General features: G+C 44.7%; 1 protein-coding gene across 1 annotated transcript in view; it reads left to right on the forward strand.

Moving 5' to 3' along the window:
* The window catches only part of FARS2 (phenylalanyl-tRNA synthetase 2, mitochondrial), a 324,061-nt gene that overhangs the window by 98,711 nt on the left and 201,768 nt on the right, over positions 1–23,582 (forward strand). Inside the window, exon 5 of the mRNA XM_060244360.1 lies at positions 2,677–2,808. Coding sequence (XP_060100343.1) covers positions 2,677–2,808 — 132 coding nt within the window. The remainder of the gene's footprint in view (positions 1–2,676; positions 2,809–23,582) is intronic.

The raw sequence follows: 23,582 nt of genomic DNA on the forward strand, positions 1-23,582 counted from the left end.
TATATTCTAACCAACAGATTACAGTATCAAACCTGAATTTACCAGAGAATGGATAACTGTCGCCTGATCACTTTTTCCCAGAAGGGGGCGCAGCTGACACACCAGCCACTTGAACATCCATTTCCTTAGCTAGATCTAGAAACAAACTCAAGACCTGATCTTTCATGGGAAATGCTGCCACACCCTAGACTGGATGAATACCATCTCTATGGTATGATGCGGCACCCACAAGATGCTTGTCTATGAATTCCTAGTTCCACCTAGATTAGGTGAAAAGGGAAAGCACCATTAGATGTCATCCACGGATTTATTTGTTTACATTAGAGCCCCGAGGCACAGAGTGGTAAAGCTGCAGTACTGCAGTCCAAACTCTCTGCTCACAACCTGAGTTCAATCCTGGCGAAAGCTGGGTTTTCAGGTAGCCGGCTCGAGGTTGACTCAGCCTTCCATCCTTCCAAGGTCGGTAAAATGAGTACCCAGCTTGCTGGGGGGAAAGTGTAGATGACTGGGGAAGGCAATGGCAAACCACCCTGTAAAAAAGTCTGTCGTGAAAACATCATGATGCGATGTCACCCCAGAGTCGGAAATGACTGGTGCTTGCATAGGGGACTACCTTTACCTTTTTTTTTAAACTTTGTTTACATTATTTATAGTCTGCTTTTTTAATTTGAACTCAAAGCAGATTGCATAGGGTGAGTCAATACACAGTAAACAAGGATTTGGGGTGTAGAACCAAACCAGGAATTTAAAAACAGAACTGAACCAAAGCATAAGTGTTAACATGACAAATGGAAAATCATACAACAGAATACATCCCACATCAAATTATCCATAGTACAGACCACAGTTCCCAATAATTTATCCAAGTAACTTTTGTACAGCGCAACCCTATTGCTTGCATAGAAACCCCTCTTGAATAATTCAGTTTTGCATAGTTTGCTGAAAGCCAGGAGAGTGGGAGCCTTTCCTGACCTCATTAGGCAGGCCATTTCACAAGGTGGGGGGCCACAACAAAGAAGGCCCAAATACAGACAGTTGTTAATTTTGCTCATTTGCAGGTTGCCATTTGCAGACCTGGCCCCACTGGTGGACCTCCTGATGGCACTTGGTTTTCTGGCCACTGTGTGACACAAAGTGTTGGACTGGATGGTCCATTGACCCAATCCAACATGGCTTCTCTTGTGTTCTTATGTTCTTAGAACGCTCTGCTCAGACGAGCAAAGCTGTCACGGCTGAGCATAGTAAGATGATAGATGGCCTTTCGAACAGGAGGGCCCAAGACTATGAAGGGCTGACAGTGTAATAGCAAATACTTTAAATTGAGCCCTCATCTTAAATCTCAAGTCCGCTTCTTCTAGTGGTAGTTAAATAGCATAGGGAGCAAAACAATGCTCTGCATATATGCCATGCTGCAGAGCACTAGACTTCCCCCTCCCATGAAATTGATCAGCCCAATAAGATCAGATTTGTATTGCCCACATTCATGTCACCTGCCATTTTGTAACACCATTACATTTCATCACGTGATGCCATGCAGTTTCCTCATTCTACTTAGTCATTTCTCTGGCAAACATTTTCCTTGTACTGAGATAACTAACACAGTTTGGCTGCAAGTGCTTTATTTCCTCCTCTTTGGCTTCGTTCCCAGCATGTGTTGCTGTTTCCCTGTCATCCAGCCTTTCTGTTCCTTGCCCCTGATTTTACACACTTGTTCATCTGGGTAAAGACTGTGCTTTGAATTGAACAATACTCAGGGCTTTTTTTGTAGCAGGAACTCCTTTGCATATTAGGCCACACACCCCTGATGTAGCCAATCCTCTTGGAGCTGTACTAAGACCCCTGTAAGCTCCTGGAGGATTGGCTGCATCAGGGGTGTGTGGCCTAATATGAAAAGGAGTTCCTGCTACAAAAAAAGCCCTGACAATACTTAGCTTTACCTTTGGCACGAAGCCTCAGAACTCTCGTTGATCAGACCTTCTGTTTACCCAGCTTCTGGTGGTTTTGTGTGTGTGTAAACGTCCTGTGACATTTGGTTAATGGAGCTTGTCGTGTATATATTAGAAATATATCAGTACTTTATATATAACATTTATTCATTATACAGCTCTATAAAATATTCATACAGCGGCACAGAAGAGAATAGCTTTGTGTTTAAAGTGGGTTGCACTAATAGTGCAAAAAAAAATCTGTGGAGATTTATTTGTCAAAAGAGGTCATTAAGGTAATAGTGAAGTGGGAATAGAATTGTAAAATAATAATAATAAAAAGATTTAGCTATATTTCTGGGGAGCTGTTAGTCATTTCCAGTTACTGAGCATAACAAAATTACCTGCTTTGCCCATGTTCTTGGCTCATTTTCCTTCCATGCCAGGTGGTTACTGGAGTTTGACAAGTGATTGATTAGGTTTTAAAAGGTGCTTGAATTGCACGAAGTGTTTTTCATATTAGAAAAGACATGGCTATTTCCCCTTTCTTCCTACCAAGTTCTCAGACTTATTGCCTCACATGCACAAAAAAAAAGTATTGTAAATTGGTTAGTTTGTTATTTATTTTCTATGGATTGCTACAGTAATTGATGTCATTAACTGAAGGGCAAGTTTTACTTAGGGCGGGAGAAGTAAGCCTTTTAATCAGTTAATCCTCTCTTTTTTTGCTTACATCTTTGTTTTTCAACAGGGCTTGAGATTAGATGGGTGGACTGCTATTTCCCATTTACTCACCCTTCCTTCGAGATGGAGATCAACTTCCAGGGAGAGTGGATGGAGGTCTTAGGTTGCGGGGTCATGGAGCAGCAGCTAGTTAACTCAGGTATGAAAGCTCTTTCGCTTCATTGACATCTCTATTAGCAAAGACTTTCGCTGCAATCAGTTTCATGGTCCAGCACGTTGCATCTGCTTGCAGCACACACTTGCATCCACCCACGGATCTACAGTAGTAACGCTGACTGCTGACAACTTAAAGACAAAGAGCAGACAGTTCGTGCTGCACTGTTAAGGTGCCTTGTTTAATTGGTAAACCAGAAGCTTAACGCCTTAAGACAAGTTATGGGGTGTTCAGTAGGAGGACACTTGATTTTGTTTTGAAAGCTGAATAAGTACACATTACACCATCTACCCACCAAAGTACCATTATCCCTGTGTATAATAGAGTTGCTAAATTTATGTGGAAGAAGATACTGGATTTATATCCCGCTGTATACTCAGCGTCTCAGAGTGGTCACAATCTCCTTTACCTTCCACCCCCCCCCCCAACCACCACCACAACAGACACCCTGTGAGGTCGGTGGGGCTGAGAGAGCTCTTACAGTAGATTTGCAGAAATATTTATTGTTTATAGCCAAAGGCCATCACAATAGAAAATTAAGAACTTAATGATTAAAAAAACAGAAAAAAAGACTAAAACCATCATAAAAAGAAATCAGTTACAAGATAAGATATAGAAGCAAGTAATATTGAATTACAGAAATGCAATTACCATTAGGCTCAACAATAGTAAACCTAATTAATTACAAATATTAATATGTGATAAAATTATGAACACCTAGAATAAAACCATTTAGTCATAAGATTTATTTACTGAAACGGCAATCTTGGCCCTAATTTTTTTTTGCAGCCAGGGCAAAGAGCGACACTCTGTAGGTAATGAACGGGTCAGTATCAGATAGTAAAAAAACCAGCTTGTTGAGATCAGAGGAAAATTTTTGTCCCTTTAACAGGTTTTCAAGGAATTTAGTTCTAACTTCTGCATACATAAGACAAAATAAAGTGTGATGTAATATATCCTCTGGAACTGAAACACCACATATACAAACACGTAGTGCCATTTTACAGCAGCTGCCCTTTCAAGGACAACTCCTACAAGAGCTATGGCCAACCCAAGGCCATTCCAGCAGTTGCAAGTGGAGGAGTGGGGAATCAAACCCGGTTCTCCCAGATAAGAGTCCGTGCACTTAACCACTACACCAAACTGGCTCTCTAGTTTGTATTAGGCTTTAATTTAAGCTAAGACTGAACATCAAATGCCAGACCTGGAGATCAATTTCAGTGTAAGGGATTTAGCTTACTACTTCTTCACACAGAGATTAGAATTTTAAGAAGGATACATAGAAGAAGTCAATCAAGAGTAGCTGGCCAAGATAGCTAGTTTCAGAAGCAGTGTACTTTTGATCCTCATGAGCTGCCTGCAAACACCGGTGAACTTTATGTTGCACTGCTCATTAGCTTTTCAGGGGAACCTGGATGGCCACTGTCAGAGACCGAGTACTGGGTTATGTGGATTTTTCCATCTGGTCTAGAGTGGTATATATAACTGGATCCAGTCAGCTTTTCCACTGGTGAAAAAGGGAAGAACAGGTCTCCTTTGATTGCCAAAAGAGCTATGCTAAGGATCATACTAAAGCAATGTAGAATGAGGAGCTCTGAGACTGAGTGAGAAAGTTGGCTGGATCCAACTCTTGTGCTGTGAGGACTACAACATATTCCTTTCTAACCTGCGGTGTTATATAGTGATGGGCAAACTCTTCTTGGCTCAATCTGGAATTGTCAGCTATTCTTACCCCACTCCTCCAAAATTGGGAAGTAGCTTGACCTCCCCAGCCCAGTTCCAAAATTTAGAAATCCTGTTGTGCTCTTAATAACATCAAGAGCATAATGGAGTTTTTAAATGTCCCACCTGCTGGAGTCCTCAAGCCCCCCTTATCTATCAGCAGTGGTAAAGAATGTTCTCTTTCTCACCCCTTCTACCACACCTTTTGTGTGCCTTTAGATTTTTCATTGTAACCACCACCATCACTCGCAAATTAGTTTTTCCAGATTGACAGAGAACAGTCACTGCTTGCCCTGGGAACTAAAGCATTTCCCTGGCATAAAGCATTTTGACATATGGTGTTACTAGGATGTTAGACGGTCATATTAAAGATGTTCTGTGCCCTGGAGAAACCCCTGTTGTTGGGGTTCCTGATGCAGGGCTAAAGGGGAGAAGGAGGATAGATGATCTTCCTCCATTCCCAAAGACTGGAAGGTAGCCAATGCAACTGCCATCTTCAAAAACGGTTCCAGAGGAGATCCGGGAAATTACAGGCTCTAACGTCAATACTGGGTAAGTTGGTGGAATCCACTATTAGATTGAATTAGTAGGCACTATGATGAACAAGAGCTGTTGAAGAAGAATCATCATGGATCAGGCCTGGATTAACAATTAGGTCAAGTAGGCACTGACCTATGGGCCCCCTTGCCTATAAGGGCCCCTGGGCAGCTCCCCCCCAAGTTTCCCCCCTGCCTGCAGCCCTCCCAGCCTGCACGTGTAGCCAGCAACTGAGCTGCTCTTTGCCCGACTTGCCTGGTGTGCCTGCTGCTGACATTGTCACTAAGTTTGCTTCTCTCTGCTTCTTCCCCACAGTTTTATCAAAGGGACTTTTGAGAAGGTGCCTGCAGGCTGCAACAGGAGCTGCAGACAGCAGGGTGGGCACTCCAACTCTGTGATAATTTGTGAGGGGGGGGGGCAAGATTTTGACTGCCTAGGGGCCTCCACAAGGTTTAATCTGGTCCTGTCATGGATTCTGTAAGGGAAGATCTTGTCTCACTAACCTGTTAGAGTTCTTTGAGGGATGAACAAACACGGACAAGGGTGACCCAGTAGAAAGCTTTTGATAAACTTCATCATCAAAGTTCATCATCAAAAGTTCCTCAGCAGTCATGGGATAAGAAGACAAATTGTGGATTAAAAACTGATTAATTAACAGGAAACAGGCAGTTTTTCACAGTGGAGAGGTGTACTGCAGGGCTCAGTACTTGGTCCGGTGCTTTTTAACTTGTTCATTTATTATTTTGAGTTGGAAGTAAGCAGTGAAATGGCTAAGTTTGCAGAGAGCAGTAAGTTGTTTAGGGCAGTGAGAACCAGAGAGGACTGTGAGGTGCTCCAGAGGAATTTGTCAAGGCTGGGTGAGTGGGTGTCAATGTGGCAAATGAGGTTCAATGTGGGTAAGTGCAAAGTAATGCACATTGGAGCCAAAAATCTTAACTATAAATATATGTTGATGGGGTCTGAACTGGCAGTAACTGACCCAGGAGAAAGATCTTGGAGTAGTGGTAGATAATCAAAATGTTGCCTCAGTGTGGTACTGCAAAAAAAAAAAGGGGGGGGGGGGCAACTGCTATGCTGCGGTTTAGGAAGGGGATTGAAAACAAATCAGCCAGTATCATAATGCCCCTGTATAAATGTATGGTGCAGCCTCATTTGGAATATTATGTACAGTTCTGGTCACTGCACCTGAAAAAAAGATATTATAGCATTGGAAAGGATGCAGAAAAGGGCAACTAAAATGATTAAGGGGATGGGACATCTTCCCTATGAAGAAAAGTTAAAGAGGTTAGGGTCTTTAGCTTGGAGAAATTATGACTGAGGGGTGACATGATAGAGGTTTACAAAAGTATGCATGGGGTAGAGAAGGTAGAGAAAGAAGTATTTTTCTCTTCCTTTCACAATACAAGAAGACATGGGTACTCAATGAAATTAAAGAGCAGTAAGTTTAGAACAGATAAAAGGAAGTACTTCTTTACCCAAAGAATAAATAACATTAGGAATTGTCTGCTGCAAGAAGTGGTGGCAGCTACAAGCATAAACATATGGAGCAGAGGTCCATCAGTGGCTATTAGCCACAAGGTGTAGAGGGGACACTGTGTCTGGGGTAGTTTTGCTCTGTATTCTTGGTGCTTGGGGAGCAACAATGGGAAGGCTTGTGGAGTTGTGGCCCCACTGGTGGACCTCCTGATGGCACCTGGTTTTTGGCCACTGTGTGACTCGGGGCGTTGAACTGGATGGGCCATTGGCCTGATCCAACATGGCTTCTCTTATGTTCTTGCCCCATATTGGTGGAGAGCATTGGCAGCTGCCAAAGCAATTACAGACTGAAGTAATTACAAACTCTGGCAGTAATCCTGTTGCATTAGTTGCACTGCAGGTTTTAGAATCCCCTTCTAGAGCTTTTGCAATTAACATTAAATGGAGGGAAGAAATTATTTTGGAAGAATGGAGAATACAGAGCTCCTGAAGGCCTTGGGCCAAACTTGTGCGCTCATGCTAGAGCAAACAATTTCCCCTCTACACACTGCGGCCTTCCACATTGCTTTGCTCTTCTTCTTCTCTCTTTATCCATGAGGGCCCCCCAACCTTCATCAGTGGTGTTTGAGATGTGCAGGAGGGGCTGCCGGAGGAAGCGAGAGGTGTGAAAAATCCCATTGCTCAGTCTCTTCATCATACAACTGTAGTATGCAGCCAAGGGTACATGATAAAGCCCTGTGTCCTGGATTGGGGCAGCCTCAGGCAGCAGAAGCCAGGACGATGAGACAAATCTACTGATCAGGATTGTGTAGTTGGGACTTCAGTCCAAGAGTCGAGTATAAGGGAAGCCAGATGACAGTCCAACGACCAAGATGTGAGAAAGTCCAAGAAGTGTGGTCAAGCAGGTCTGGGTATCAAGGCCAGGAGTTTCAGGGAAGGATCGAGTGTCATTGTTGCAGCTTCTCCAGAATGATGATGAGTTGCTCCGATGCCTAAGCCATCTGGGGCCCCTGGTGGCTCACAGCTGCGTCTCGTTGAACCCATTAGACCCACATGTTCCGCCTGATTTAGTAATTGCCGGGTGGTGAGGCATGCACTTTGCCTTCTCTCGAGGAGTTCCCAGTGTGCTCACTGTGTCCTGCATTTGTCTGGGGAAAGGGGAGGTGAGACAGCCTGAGGAGTCTCCCCTGAATCTTGGGTTGTCCAGGTTGCCTCCGCCATGGTCTCGGTGCTCTTGAGGCTAAAGCGCATGTTGTCCTTAGCAACTGATGCACTGGGACCTGCTTGTGCCACCTCTGCTGCTTCAGAGTTGATGACGGGGTGGTAACAGCAACAGCTGGTTGAGCATCAGAAGCACTGTCGGTGGTGTCGACAGCATTAGCTGGATGAGCATCAGCTAAAGCAGGCTGGCCTACAACAGCCCTGTATTTGTTGAATGCACACAGAGGGATGCTTGTTTAAAAGCAAGGCCTTCTTTTGTAGCAGGAACTCCTTTGCATATTAGGCTACATACCCCTGATGTAGCCAATCTTCCTGGAGCTTACAGTGAGCCCTGTAAGCTCTCGGACGATTGGCTACATAGACTAATATGCAAAGGAGTTCCTGCTACAAAAAAAAGTCCTGTTCTTTGAACATTTCTGCATGTGGAATACTTCTGTTTCAGATGTGTAATTTTTTCATGCGCAAACAAAAGTTTCTGATGAGAGGGCACTTAAAAAAAATTGTCCCTGTGGAAACTGAGGGTGAAGCAGTCTCATGGAGGCTTTAACTGGTGCCACTGTGTTTTTGAAAACTTAAAGTTGATGCAAAAATTGGTGGGGAGATGGTAAGTATTTAGGAGGTGGGAGAGTGGGACAGTAATCCAATTGCTTTAGAATATTTTGTTAAAGAACAGTTTTTCAGGCTGGTAATTTTATTCTATAGGGATTTACTGAATTACAGAATGGCAACTAATAATACACTAATAATTTGCGGTTCTTATCCCTTACTCGCTGAGTGATCTTCAGGTGCAATGGAACATGGGATGAGTGGTGAGGGATGTCTCATTTTGGGGGGGCTTTGATGCAAGCACAAGCAGCTACTTCCTTTCACGTTGCGTCTGCCTGCTCCAAAGCAAGGAAATAAAAAACTCTTCCTTTGGCTTGGAAGCTTTTCTCATGTTGCTTTGAATAGGAGCCCTCGCCAGAAGGCCAGGGGCATATTCTGCTGGCAGCTAGGTTTATGGACGTTTGGGTACCAACCTGCCTCTCTTAGCAGATGACACCATGTCCCCAGCTCATTTTATGTTGCCTGGTCACGTCCGCAGTAGGAGGATCAGCTAAATGCCAGTTGGACTTCCGTCCTGTTTTGCAAACCCATGACAGGCCTGGCATGGAAGATTCAAAAGTTCATTCTGTGATATTTCCAACTCTCTTTGCCTGTGACCTTGGAGACTCAGAGTAGACTGCTCTGGGCTCGACAGATCAAAAGGCCTGACTCAGTATAAAACAACTTCACATATTTTATATCTTCTCGAGTTAAGTGCTTGACATCATGCAGCATTTGGTTTGGACCTCAGCTTTACCGTTCTGGATTGTTCCCAATGCTTGATTGGAGCAGACAAGAAAAAAACAAGAGTGGGGGGGGGGGCGGGGAATGCAATCTCAGAAACTGCATATCGTGAGAAGAAGGTAAAGAGATTATTTTTTTGTTGTGACCTTGACTTCAGCTTCCCCTTTTGAGATATGTTAAATAAGCACTATCTTTACACTATCTTTACAGCATTCTGGGAACTGTGTCCTCAGTTGTCATTGATCAACTACCGATTAAAAAACTTATTTAGTGGGTTTAGTGGGTTTAGAGTTGCCAACAGCATGGAGGAAAAAGGCCCTTTCCCTTTAATAGAAGCTCAGTGTGTGGAAAGGGACAGGTGAAACTTTCCGTGGTGTTGGAATGAACCACACAACACGTGTGTTGAGAAGAAAATGCTTCTGCCTTGCCTCTCTGAGCAAGGGTTTATTTATCTCTGCATCAGTTGCGCCAGAAATAAATCAGCTTACAGCATCAAACAGACAAAAGCACTAACCGGAAGACATTGTTGGAGCAAGAATCTACATAAACCCAGTCTGACAGCCACAGTATGACAGCTGGTGATCTAGCTGCCAGGCTAGGTCACAGTGACCTGATCAGCAGACCGGCTTGAGCCGGCAGAAGCCAAGTGATGCAATCTGCTGAGTCAGCATGGCCAGGATTGGCTGCTTGGACTATATATGATCTGTGTGTGCATCACACAGGTCTCTCCCTGTGAGATGGTGGTTAGGCGAAGCACTTTGTCCGTGGAGGTGATATTGTATAGACTGCACAAGAGAGCACTTGTTGTGTATATATGTTAATACACCTTTTGGCACTAGTTGCACGTGTCTGCCTGATTTTCTTTCCTGAAGCCCTGTGTCGGGCAAGTCATCTCCCTCACTCTGCTACTCCCGCTCCGACAGGGTTATGGGCCCAGGGCGCTTCCGCTGCGCGGAGGAGAGAGTTGAGAGTTGAGCTGACTGTGAGGTTGGAAAGAGCCGGAGGCGAGGAACGCCGGTGAAGGACACAGAAGCACCACCGTTCTCTGTTTGAGAGCCAGAGGGACGTCGGCAGCCAGCCGTGAGGAGGAGTCGGCACGATGGCTCAGCAACAGCTTGGAGTAGCCGTTGAGAAGCTCACCTCAGCCAACTACGCGGTGTGGAGCCTGAGAATGCAACACTACCTCAAGCGTGAAGGGCAATGGCTGTTCGTGAGTAACCCCCCTGCTGACTTATCTCCTGCCGAGACTGTGTTGTCGGATAAGGCACTGGCCAACATAGTGCTATCTATAGGAGATGACCAGCTGGTTTATGTGCGAGGGAAGGACACTCCCAAGGCTGCCTGGGACGCGTTGAGTGCGGTGCATGTTAGCACCACTGCTGGTTCCCTCATGGCCTTGACAAGGAGGATGTTCCGCACCGTTATGCCGGCTGGAGGGTGTGTGAAAGATCACATCAAACGGCTAACGGACTGTTTCGTTGAGCTGGAGGCAAGAGGCAAGACTGTAGCTCCAGACGACAGAGTGTACATTTTGCTGTCGTCGTTGCCACCTGAGTACACTCCCCTGATAACTTCTCTGGAGACGGTGGACGTAGCGACCCTGACCATGGAATACGTCTGTGCCCACCTGCTTGACTTCCAAGAGAGAATTGCGGCCGTGAGCTGTCCGGGGGTGTCGGCCGGGCAGCGTGCTGTTATCGGTGTGTCCGGGAAGACAGCCAAGAATGAGCCAGCTTCTGCTGCTGGCAGGCGTCCGAAGGTGGAGGAAGTGGAGCCGACTGCGTTTGCAGTCCGTCGCTGCTATGGATGCGGGTCGTCGCAGCACCTGCTCCGAGCTTGCCCTGAGAGGGAGAAGAGGCGGGGGCGTGTGCGGCGAGAGCGGAGGACCGCCAGCCCGTGTGAGGAAGCAACCCGGCTGGTCACGTCTGCAGTAGAGAGCACAGGGTCTGCTTGGATTTTAGACTCCGGGGCAACGAGCCATCTCTGCTGCGAGAAGGAGTTGTTGAAAAACATTGACAGTCCTGAGCATAAGTATGTGAGATTGGCTGATGGGACCACTGCCAATTCTGTTTGCTCAGGCAATGTGGAATTTCCTGCACTGAAATGTATGTTGCAAAATGTGTTGTATGTACCCTCACTGCAGTCTAACCTGTTGAGTGTTAGCACACTGTTTGACCAGGGATACCAGGTGAGATTTGAGAAAACCTGCTGCAAAATCCTGGGAGGTGGGGGAAAGTTGCTTGTGACAGGAAAGAGGGAAGGTAAACTGTATGTGGTCCAGAGTGATTGTGCCCAGGTGGCTCAGGTGTCGAATGAGCCTGTGCACAATAATTGTATACATTTGCTCCATAGGAGACTTGGGCACTGCGGATTTAGGGCGTTAAAGAAAACCCTGGAGCTTGTGCCTAGTTTGAAAGTAAATCCTTGCAAATGTTACTTGGATTGCCAGGTCTGCAAGAAGACCAAAAGCAAGGCGTGTGCTGTTGCTAAAGAAAGCTCAAGGGAAAGCACACGAGCCCTGGAACTAGTCCATTTAGACGTTATTGGCCCATTGCCAAAGAGTCTGTCGGGGAGGAGATACTGCTTGGTGGCCACCGACGACCACACGAGGTACGCGTGGGTTTTCACCATGGTGCATAAGTCTGAGGTGTATAAGACATTCACCAAGTGGGTCAAAGCAGTGGAGAGACAATTAGGGGTTAATCTCCTAGCTGTACAAACCGACAGAGGGGGGGAATTCTTATCTAACCAGATGAAACGTTGGCTGGAGAACAAGGGCATTGCCCACCGTCTGACGAACCCGGCAACGCCCCAAGAACATGGGCTATCCGAGCGAACAGGCGCCGTGTTACAAACATTAATGCACAGCATGCTCGAGGATGCAAAGCTGCCAATTCGTTATTGGGCGGAAGCGATGCATTGCTCGGCATACGTACATAATAGGGTTTGGTGTAAGCCTGTAAATGATTTGCCTTATAAGCGGCTATATAACCACTGCCCAGATTTGAGCTTTCTGAGGGTATTTGGAACCCAAGCCTGGGTGAATATTCCTCTGAAACATAGAAGGAAAGGAGGTGACCGGGCAGTGAGCCTAACCTTTCTGGGCTACCAGCCAGAAACCAAATCATATCGCTTTTGTGATAAGCGGGCGAAGCTAACCTTTAGTAGGTCCGCTGGATTTAGTGAGTGCAGCTGGCCAAGGTTGCACTCCTTGCAGAAACAATTTGTCCTGCTGCCAAGTAGCGATAACGATGTTGGAGCGCAGCCCAGAACTCCAGCCCAGGAGGTGGCACCCAGTGGGGCTGGAGAAGGTGAGCCGAATGCTGGCACAGAGCCTGACGAGCAGAGTCAGGAGGCAGAGCCTCAAATGCAGGAACTGGAGGTAAAGTGTGAGAGTCAGGAGGTTCAACACCCAATTACAGGGGCAGAGCAACCAGCCCAGGAGGTGGGAACAGAGCAACCCGAAGAAGACAAAGCTGGTCCAAGCACAGGGCCACGGGTGTCTGCCAGGTCCACCAAAGGCCAACGTCCCGCTAGGTACAAGTGTCCCTATGTCACTCTGACTGTCAATCCAGACCCACCCGGATTTGAGGAAATGTTAAAAGAAAAGGCTAAGAAATGGAAAGCCTGGGTGGCAGAGTGCGAGGCAAGGGAGAAGGAGGCTGAAGCCAAGCGTCTGAAAGAGCTAGCTGAACAGGAACACGATGATGTGTTTTACAATCATGATGAGTTCCTGAACGAATTCCGGAAAGGGTTCCGAGCTACGTAAATATGAACTGTAATGTTGCTGGTGGACATGTATGTAAACTGTGTGAAGTGTTTTGGTGCACTGGGTTTAAATAGATTAGGAGGTGTGTTGGAGCAAGAATCTACATAAACCCAGTCTGACAGCCACAGTATGACAGCTGGTGATCTAGCTGCCAGGCTAGGTCACAGTGACCTGATCAGCAGACCGGCTTGAGCCGGCAGAAGCCAAGTGATGCAATCTGCTGAGTCAGCACGGCCAGGATTGGCTGCTTGGACTATATATGATCTGTGTGTGCATCACACAGGTCTCTCCCTGTGAGATGGTGGTTAGGCGAAGCACTTTGTCCGTGGAGGTGATATTGTATAGACTGCACAAGAGAGCACTTGTCGTGTATATATGTTAATACACCTTTTGGCACTAGTTGCACGTGTAAGCCTGATTTTCTTTCCTGAAGCCCTGTGTCGGGCAAGTCATCTCCCTCACTCTGCTACTCCCGCTCCGACAGACATACCCCCCTTTACCATGAGGTCGTGTCTGCCTAGTCTACAGAAACTAATACCAGCTCAGCAGTTGTCAAGAATACATGTGTCAGCAAAAGGAAGTGTGAATACAAGTGTAAGATGTCTGCACCCTTTTAGCCTTTCAGACACAACGTGAGCGGCTCAGGTGATATGCCAAATGCGTGATCCATCCACATTTCTGTCCGCAGGCTTTGTGGGGTCTGGGGGCTCATGTGCGTGAGCCCCACATTCCACTCTTTTCTGTTTTATATGGCTGCTTGCAAAGGGCAGCAAAATAACAATTTGATCTTGACATTCCCAGTAAGGAATGAAATAACATTACAATGAGTTAATAAAAAAGGTGCACTAATAAAGATGGGGTAATAGGTAAGCCACAGGTGGGAAACAAACAATGATGAATTTATGCATTCACACTGGCACATCTTAGTATTTAATTTTTGTTCGTCCAGAAAAGATGCATGTATAGGGGGAGAAGGGTTATTCAGAGGCATACTTTTGGCTAGGCAGGCCAGCCTTCCACTACAGAGCTGTTTAAGTCTCCATCCTGGGGCTGGGTATGTAGGCTAGCGTGAGAGGGCCCACCATGTCTTTGGAGGCTAGGCCACCCCCTCTAGTGTGAGAGGGCCCACCAGGTCTCTTTTGAAACTAGGCTACCCTCTTTATACAATAGCACCCTGGTATCAGTTCTCCCCCTTGCTGCACTGTACCATTCCTGGAGAGTGTGGCCAAATTGCATGATGTGCTCTCATTTAGGTTTCAGACAACCAGGGTTAAAACACAGTTGAGACAAGAGGGGGATGGGAATGTCAATTACCAAAAAGTAAGTTCTTCATGCATGAGGGAAAGCTATGTGTCTTGATATTAAAAATGTTTTATCAATAAACATTACTAGCTATGTTGCAAAAATATAAGATGAATATCTCAACTTCTAGGCACATAAGCAATACTGAGGGACATATGCAAGTGACATGTTATAAACTGCAACATATTGCAACCTAGGTGATCAAGATACACACATTCAGACATAGGTGAGAGCATGGCCAGAAATGGGCAGTCCATACTGGCTCATTATTACAATATAAAAACCATTTCACTGTTCATTTCTTGTTCCCGTCCTCCCTTAGTCTGACAAAAGATCTTCTTTCTTGAGTTCATGGAGAGTTTGCGTGCTTTATGCATGACAGTCTTTTCACAGGGAAATGTGTTTCTATTGCAGCCAAAAGGAATTCTTTTTATTTGGAAGTACGACTTGGAAGTGGACGTGGGGCTGCTTATTGGGATCTCGCTGGGGCCTCTAGCCTTTTGCTAGGAATTTCCCTGGAAATAAGTGGTCTCCATAACTCAGTTTGGATGGGGTTTTGGGGAAGGCCTTCCTTCCAACATCAATGAGGCATGTCCAGGCAATTTCAGGACCCCTGGGTAGATATGGAAGAGCCTGGAAAACATACTTGGAGAAACAAACAAACAAACAAAATAACAATAATAGATTTTTTTCTTTTCTTTTAAAGCTTTTCTTGGCTGTCCACAAATTACCATAACTAAATTACCACACTTGTTGTGGACTGGATACTTTTTTCTCCTCACATGACGTTTTAGTTTGACAATGTCTCTACCCTGCCAATGTTAAAGGGCAAGTTTTATACACCATACATTAGGTAGAATACAAATTCACAATATAAACCTATGCATCACTTCTCATGATTCAGGCTAGTGTACACCCATATATAAGTAAGTAAGTAAGTAAAATTTTATTTGTATCCCGCCCTCCCCCGCCGAAGCAGGCTCAGGGCGGCTAACAACACAATGACCAATGGTACATTAATAAATAGAACAGTAATAAACAACACAATGACCAATGGTACATTAATAAAACAATTACATTAAGAACATTAAAATTGAGCATTAATTTAACCTTAAAAACCAGTTAGAGCATTAATTAAAGCAAACCATAACATTATCATTGACGCTATTCTAGTTAATGCTGATGGCGGATATTTCTTCGTTGTAGAATTATAATTCAGCTGTTCATAAAAGCTAATTTAAAGAGGGTGGTCTTGCAGGCCCTGCGGAACTGATCAAGGTTCCGCAGGGCCCGCACCTCCTCTGGGAGTTGGTTCCAAAGATATGGGGCCGCAGCCGAAAAGGCCCGTGTGCGAATGTTCTGTAGTTTAATTTCTCTTGGCCCAGGGGTAGTCAGTCTGTTTTTTCCTACTGACCTCAGTGATCTCTGGGGCTCATACGGGGAGAGACGGTCCTTCAGGTAGGCCGGTCCTCGGCCATATAGGGCTTTAAAGGTAATAACCAGCACTTTGTACTGGACCCGGTATACAATCGGTAACCAGTGCAGCTCGCGTAGCGCCGGCCGTATATGTTCCCATCTTGGGAGACCAAGCAACAGCCTGGCCGCCGCGTTCTGCACTAGTTGTAACTTCCGGGTCCGGCACAGAGGCAGCCCCATGTAGAGGGCGTTACAGTAGTCCAATCATGAGGTGACCGTCGCATGGATCACCGTTGCTAGGTCCCGACGCTCCAGGAAAGGGGCCAACTGCCTTGCCCGCCTCAGATGGAAGAATGCTGACTTGGCAGTGGCTGTTATCTGGGCCTCCATTGATAATGAAGGCTCCAGCAAGACACCCAGACTCTTCACCCGCTGCGCCGCCTTTAGCTGCACACTGTCGAAGGTCGGGAGAGATATTTCCCCTCCTGGAGCGCCGCGATCCACACAGAGAACCTCTGTCTTTGCCGGGTTTAACTTCAGCCCACTCAGTCTAAGCCGCGTTGCGATAGCCCGTAACGCCTAATCCAGGTCTCCCGGGGCGGAGGCGGGCTGGCCGTCCATTAGCAGATAGAGCTGGGTGTCATCTGCATATTGATGGCAACCCAGCCCAAACCTCCTGGCAATCTGGGCAAGGGGGCGCATATAGATGTTAAATAACATCGGGGAGAGGACTGCTCCCTGAGGCACCCCGCAATCTAGTGTGCGCCTCTGGGATCGTTCACCCCCAATCGCCACCCTTTGTCCCCGACCCATGAGGAAGGAGGAGAGCCATTGTAAAGCGGACCCCCTAACCCCAATGTCGGCGAGGCGGTGGATCAGTAGCCGATGGTCGACCGTATCAAATGCAGCCGACAGATCTAATAACATCAGCACCGCTACACCGCCTCGATCCAGCATGTAGAAAGCATGTACCTAGAGATTCATGAGAGGCTTTTTACTTTGTTGCAACATATATGAATTTTTTTTTAAAAAACCATGAAATTGTGCACAAGATTGGCGCTCCAAAAAGAGATTACCAGAGTTGGAATTACCTCTGGATTATAAAAATGGTCACAAAAAGGAAAGAAAAACTTTTGCTATAGCTTTGGAACATATGAAATTGTCAAAAATAAGAAAAAACTTTAAAAACAAACAAAATAAAACTGAGGCCTCAATAGAACAATGCTAGCTTTAACATACATGTATACGAGGGATCAGACCCAAAATGATAAGAGAACTGGATCAGAGAATTTAAACCATTGGAAATCAGTGGGTTCATCAAGTCCCACTGAATCCCCTTTTCCTCTGTGCCAGCTCATCCAAAATTTGTTCTGTGGGTCTCACATAGGTGTGAGAGTGGGTTTCAACAAACTAACAACAAAATCCTAAAAGCAAATAATAATCCTTAAACAAACAATTCTTAACAGACATACCAGCAATTCTTAAAACCATCATAATGAACATGCATTTAAACTTGACTTGCAAGTCCAGATTTCCTGCACAGGATATTGAAAGAAAAGATGAGCAAACTTAATAAAACAATGAAAAAATCCTAGAAATCAAATTATGGTTAATACCTGGTCAGAAACATAAAACAATTCTTAAATCTATTTATAATAAGCATGATATATATATATATATATATATATATATATATATATATATATATATATATATATATATATATATATTAAAAAAACTTAGGAGAAAACTAGTAAGGAGCTTGCACAACCAAGAAGATGTGTGGGGCAGTGCAAAGATAGAATTTAGAAATGATGCATAAATCATTTTGATGAAGAATGGTTGAAATAATGGAAAGGCTGAAACTTAAAACAAGCAAATGGAAATGTGTTATCCAGTAGCAAGCCTGGCCAGGACTGTGGACTGGATTGAAACACAAAATCAAGCAGAACTGGAGTCCTACCATGATAAGAACATGAAATATAGAAAGGATTTTCTAAACAAAACACTCAGAAAAGTAACTCTAACAAGATACTATAGAGGCATAAAATAAAATAGATAAGCATGTAGATGCCTCTTTCCACAGGAATGCAGAACATTATTAAAGTCTAGATTTCTAATGAAGACCAAGAGTTTTCAGGAATTCTGCCTAGTGAATCACCAACAGATCTAGAAAAGGTATTTCTATGAGAAACATGACACTGAGAGTAATTGGGTCACTGATAAGTCAAGGTATTAGTTTTTCAAGACTTAAAAGAGAAGATGCACAGTGAGAGGGTAGTTTTATCCAAGGAAGGGTACAGATGTTCTATAACACATGCTATAACTTCAAATGAAAAGAGGTCTTGTAGGAACCAAAATTTGTGAGGTAGAATTTTAAAACACTGTTCTTTTCAGAAAAAAAAATTCAGAGCCAACCAGAAAAAGAATTTTCAAATTTAAATGAATAAAAATTGTGAAGCAATTCAAAATAAGATGAAAAATTGTGATAAATGTAGAGACTAGTCATGGATTTCATTGTGAGTTACAAAAATAGCAGCCACCAAATTCTCTGGAGAAGGCTCTTGCCCAGCCTCTTTCAGCATTTGAGGCTGAGATTGAAATTGAGAATCAGATTTGGGAGACCCTGATGCCATGCCATCTTTAGCCGGGCAAACGCAACGTGCCAGAACCCACAAAGAACCTGCAAGAGAAAACACAGCAGCATGCCTGCACCCCCAGGTAAGGGGGAAACTGGACCATGCCAAGTTAATAAGACAAAATTCAATTTGAACCCTCATTTTCACTCCTTTTAATTGTTTTTGAAGAGTGGTTTTTAATGTATGATTAGCATGTTCCACAATAGCTTGACCTGTGGAATTACATGAAATGCCATGCTGGAATTAAATGTTCCATTGTGTACAAAAATCAACAAATTCAGAAGAACAGGTAAAGCAAAATGGAGTTCAGCAAAAGAAATACAAAAATATAGACACAAGCTTTGTCTAGCATATACAAAACTAACAGGCACATAGTAAAACCTGTTATCACCCCCCCCCCCCCCCTTGTGTTCTTGCAACAGGGAGGATGTATGTCTGGAACCATCATTTGTTACTGCTGTTTCCAGAGGGGACAGGTTTTCAGATGCATGCTTTTATGGGCAATATGAAGTCACCAGGGCCATTTTTACTGCTGGTGTGTGTGCATGTGAGACCATATCTTAATTCTGGAAAATATTAAAACACACGAGATTAAATCAAGAGAAAAACAAAATTAATTCTATATCACATGGCTGATCAAGAATGTTTGTTTGTTTTTTGTTCATAAAAAGATAAGGTAGGGTTAAAAATGAGGTTGCCCTTAGCTTTTCAGAGCAATAAAAGGGTTGCATGCCTTAACTCCATGCAAAAAAGCACTAAGCTATTTATTGCGCAGTGAAATTCTGCTCATTTCCTGTTTCCTCTCTAAAGACAGAGACAGAGACAGAGAGAAAATGGCTGGAAGCACATGTCGCTATGCTGTTCTGGTAATTATTCAGTTTTTCCTTTTCAAATTGAGTCAGTCTTGCCCCACACAAAAAGGTGGCTTGCAGGGCTGGTTTTTTTTTGTTCTTTGTTTGCTTTAATTAAAAAAAATTATATGGGGGAAGGAGCAACTTTTGTAAAAAAAATCTGTCTGGGGTTTTTAAAGTAATGCTCTCTGTCTGTCTGCCGCTCTTCTATTGGCAGTAAGACTTTGTGGGCTGTTTTTCTGTCCTCATTGCACAAGCCTGTTATTTGTACTTGGCCCGCCTTGCAGGGCTGGTGTGCAAGTTCAGAGCAGAGTTGTTAGTGATGAGAAAAAAAATGAGGAAGTGTGCCAATTGCTTTTGGTTCCTACTAAGCATTCAATGAAATTGCTGAGCAGTCAGGTTAAAGTAGATAAAAGGAAGTACTTCTTCACCCAAAGGGTGATTAACATGTGGAATTCACTGCTACAAGAGGTGGTGGCAGCTACAAGAATAGCCAGTCCCAAGAGGGCAGATAAAAATATAGAGCAGAGGTCCATCAGTTGCTATTAGCCATAGTATAGATATGCATATATATGTGCATGTGTGTATGCATAAAAAAAACCATTGGATTCATATTCCGTCCTCGACTCAAGAGTCTCAGAGCAGCTCACAATTTCCTCTATCTCCCTCTCCCACAACAGGCGTTGGTGGGACTGAGAGAACGATCACAGCAGTCGCACTTTCAAGGACAACCTCTGCAAGAGCTATGACTGACCAAAGGCTGTTACAGCAGTTGCAAATGGAGGAGTGGGGAATCAAACCTGACATGTGCTTCTAGCCCAATGTGAACACAAATGGACGATTTTGCTAAGTCTAGTCAAAAGCAACAAGAACGGTTTGGCATTTTAGGTAACTGAAAGACTAAATAGGGAAGTGACATCTTTCAAAGTCTTGTCAACAAATGCATTGCCTTGAGCAATCACACCAGGAGGATTAAAATGACTTTAAATAGTGAGCAATGAGAAAAGTAACAAGAAATTAAAACCTGCAAAATTAAAAATATAGCCAATCAAATCAAGGTCAATTTGAAGAGATACATGCATAAAACATGAAATTGATGAATCAAATTAAGTGCATATAAGGTATCAACTTTTAAGTTGAAAGCCTGTGTGAATAGTAACAATTTCAGCCTGCTGCACTGAGCATTGCCACAAAGTAAAGTGCATCCTTTACACTTCCCCCCCCCCAGCAAATTGGGTACTCATGTGACCAGCCTCAGAAAAATGGAAGGCTGAGTAACCTTGAGGCAGCTACCTGAATCCAGCTGCTTCCAGGATCAAACTCAGGCCATAAGCAGGAGGAGAAAATGCTTCTGCCTTGCCTCTCTGAGCAAGGGTTTATTTATCTCTGCATCAGTTGCACCAGGAATAAACCAGCTTACAGCACTGAACAGACAAAAGCACTAACCGGAAGACATACCCCCCTTTACCATGAGGTCGTGTCTGCCTAGTCTACAAAAACTAATACCAGCTCAGCAGTTGTCAAGAATACATGTGTCAGCAAAAGGAAGCGTGAATACGTGTTTAAGATGTCTGCGCCCTTTTAGCCTTTCAGACTCAACGTGGGCGGCTCAGGATGATTGCCAAATGCGTGATCCACCCACATTTCTGTCCACAGGCTTTGTGGAGTCTGGGGGCTCAAGCGCATGAGCCCCATACCGTGGCATGGAGGCAAATAATATTAGCCTGTGAATAACATCCCCTCAAACCTGTATTCTTGGTGCTTGGGCAGGAGGGCACAGTGGGAGGGCTTCTAGTGTCCTGACCCCACAAATGGACCTCCCGATGGCACCTGGGTTTTTTTTGCCACTGTGTGACACGTGTTGGACTGGATGGGCCATTGGCCTGATCCAACATGGCTTTCTTATGTGCTTATGAACCTCTAGTAAGGAGACACTTTTTCTCTAGATTATTGGCAACCCTCAGGACTTTTTTATCTAGGAAAAGCCCAGCAGGAACTCATTTGCATATTAGACCACACCTTCTGACTACCAAGCTAGCCGGAACTGCATTCCTGTGCATTCCTGCTCAAAAAAAGGTCCTGGTAACCCTAATTGAGCTTGGTTAGAACTGTCACAGCATTTAAGGAAGCTGTAAAAGAGAAAGTCATTATACATGCACAGAAAAATTATAACAGACAGAAATTGAAGTTTTGGGACTTAAGAGGGATGTCCAACTTGTATGACCTATGAGACGGTAATAGTTTTTTAAAGAAAATAACGGAGTTAGGAAACAGTTCCCTTGGAGAATGCCTTTTTAAACATAGTTGCCTTGTTATCTATATATACGCAATAATAGGAATATGGTGGATCTTTGGAGGTTAAATCAAAAGACAAGATTCCCTCTCCCCAGTGAGTGAAACATCAGAGTTTAGTCGCATGTTCTTTATGATGAAGAGAGTTTGTACCTTGGAGGAAAACCTGAGGATATTTCAGGTTCCAGTGAAGTTACCTCACTTCTTTGAGGTTTTTGGTTTTGAACATTTAGACTCAAGTTAAGAATTTTTTTGTGCCGTTTAATGCCTTATAGAATCTATGCTGGGGCCTCTCATCCTTTGTGTTGCAAAGATAATGCTGTACAGAAGAGTATTTTAACTGAGGAACCTTTCTTTGATTTATTGAGAAGCCTTTCCTTGATTTTACTTACATTTGAATAGAGGTACGCGCTGAGCCAGTGAATAGTCAGAGAACGGCAAGAGAAAAGGCTTTAGTGGTGTCACTCACGCCTCCTCCTCATTCACGAGGCTTGTTCCTTGTTGGGTTCCTTGGTTAAAAAGTCTGTAACCTTTTGTGTCTGGCTTTACATATTGTCCTAGCACCATAACTCGACCTCTTTAACTCTCCAACATCTGATGCAGAACTTCACAATACCTGGCACAAATTGATATTGAAGTTGGGGGCAGGGGCTAAGGACAGTTTTGACACTGAAGTAAAGCAGTCTATTCCTTTGCTTGCCTCGCTCATTTAGCTGTTTTACCGTGTGATCATAAGCAGAGCTACACCCCTCTAAGCCCAGTTGATTTACAAGGTTGTAACTCTGTTTGAAGATGGGAAGTGCTGTCAAGTCACAGCTGAGTTCTGGCTACCTCATGGGGTTTTCAAGGCAGGAGACATTCAGAAGTGGTTTCCCATTGCCTGCCTCTGCGTCATGACCCTGGTATTCCTTGGAGGTCTCCAATCCAAATACTAGCCAAGGCCATCCCTGCCTGGCTTCCAAGATCTGAGCAGTTCAGGCCATCCAGGTCAAGGCTTGAGGACCACACTAGTAGTCTTTTATATAAACTTTTTTGGCCACACCTCCTGAGTCTAAAGTGGTTATATGAGGCTGCCACTTTAATACACATCTTCAGTAGCTTCCATCATGGTCTCTGTCACGTTGTGGGACAAGACCATACCATGATTTTGCCCCCTTTACTGTTGCTGCCACCACTTTGGGTAAAATCTAGACTTCTCACCATGTAGATTGTCCAAAGCCGATCTCACAAGAATATCACTCAGTAGCATGCAGGTGAGCAAGGAGTTGTGCAGACACTCACAAGTTAGATAAACTTTATTTCTACAAGGTACAAACAGGGCCAGCGCATGGGAGTAGGCAAACTAGGCAAATGCCTAGGATGCCAGCTCCAAGCAGGGGCGGGGGCAGGAGCCTCCTCCCCGCTCGCACCGTCCACAAGCCACTTGCTTCCTGTGCAGCACCCTCCAAATTAGCCAAGTGCTGTGGAGGGGAAGTCCCCAGTGTTTTTTCTTGGCTTTAAGGGGTTGGGGAAGCTCTCCCAACCCCTTAAAGCCAAGAAAAAACAGTGCTTCCTGTCCGCAGCACCCACCGAACTTGGCGAACGCTGCAGAGGGAAAGTGCCAAGTGCTTTTACTTGGCTTTAAGTGGTCATGGGAGCTCCCTCGACCCCTTAAAGCCAAGAAAATCAGTGCTTCCCATCCGCAGCACCCGCCAAACTCGGCGAGTGCTGCGGAGGGGATGCACTGAGCGCTTGTGGAGAGGATGCACCTCTGGGTGATGTCATGCTGTGTACAAAGCACGTGTGCAAAAGTTCTACTGAGGGGGTGCGTGTTGGGGTTCTGCCTCAGGCAACAGAACTCCATGCACCAGGCCTGGGCACAAACTCAGGGCATTGCAAAGGACAGAAACTATGTTCATTATGTAAAATATACAAAAAGAAAGTTGCTAACTAAAGTACTTACAATCCATGTTATAGCTGATCTTTGGCAGTCCCTGATGGATCTGCAACTTTCTTTAGTTTCCTTCTTCTCTGTCATCCTTCATGGCAAAACACAGTGAAATGCAGTCAACCATGGACCAAAGAGTTTCTCCGAAGAGTCTCCCCCCTCCTCTTAAAGAAAGGAATAGCTCCGCTTTCCAGGCCTCACTCCACATGTACTTTGGGGCCTTCAGCCAACCTGAATGCTGAGCCTTGGAGATTCAGCCTGCCAAACCTGGACCCTCC

This window comes from Heteronotia binoei, chromosome 7, assembly GCF_032191835.1.
Source record: "Heteronotia binoei isolate CCM8104 ecotype False Entrance Well chromosome 7, APGP_CSIRO_Hbin_v1, whole genome shotgun sequence".
In the NCBI taxonomy this organism is placed as follows: Eukaryota; Metazoa; Chordata; class Lepidosauria; order Squamata; family Gekkonidae; genus Heteronotia; species Heteronotia binoei.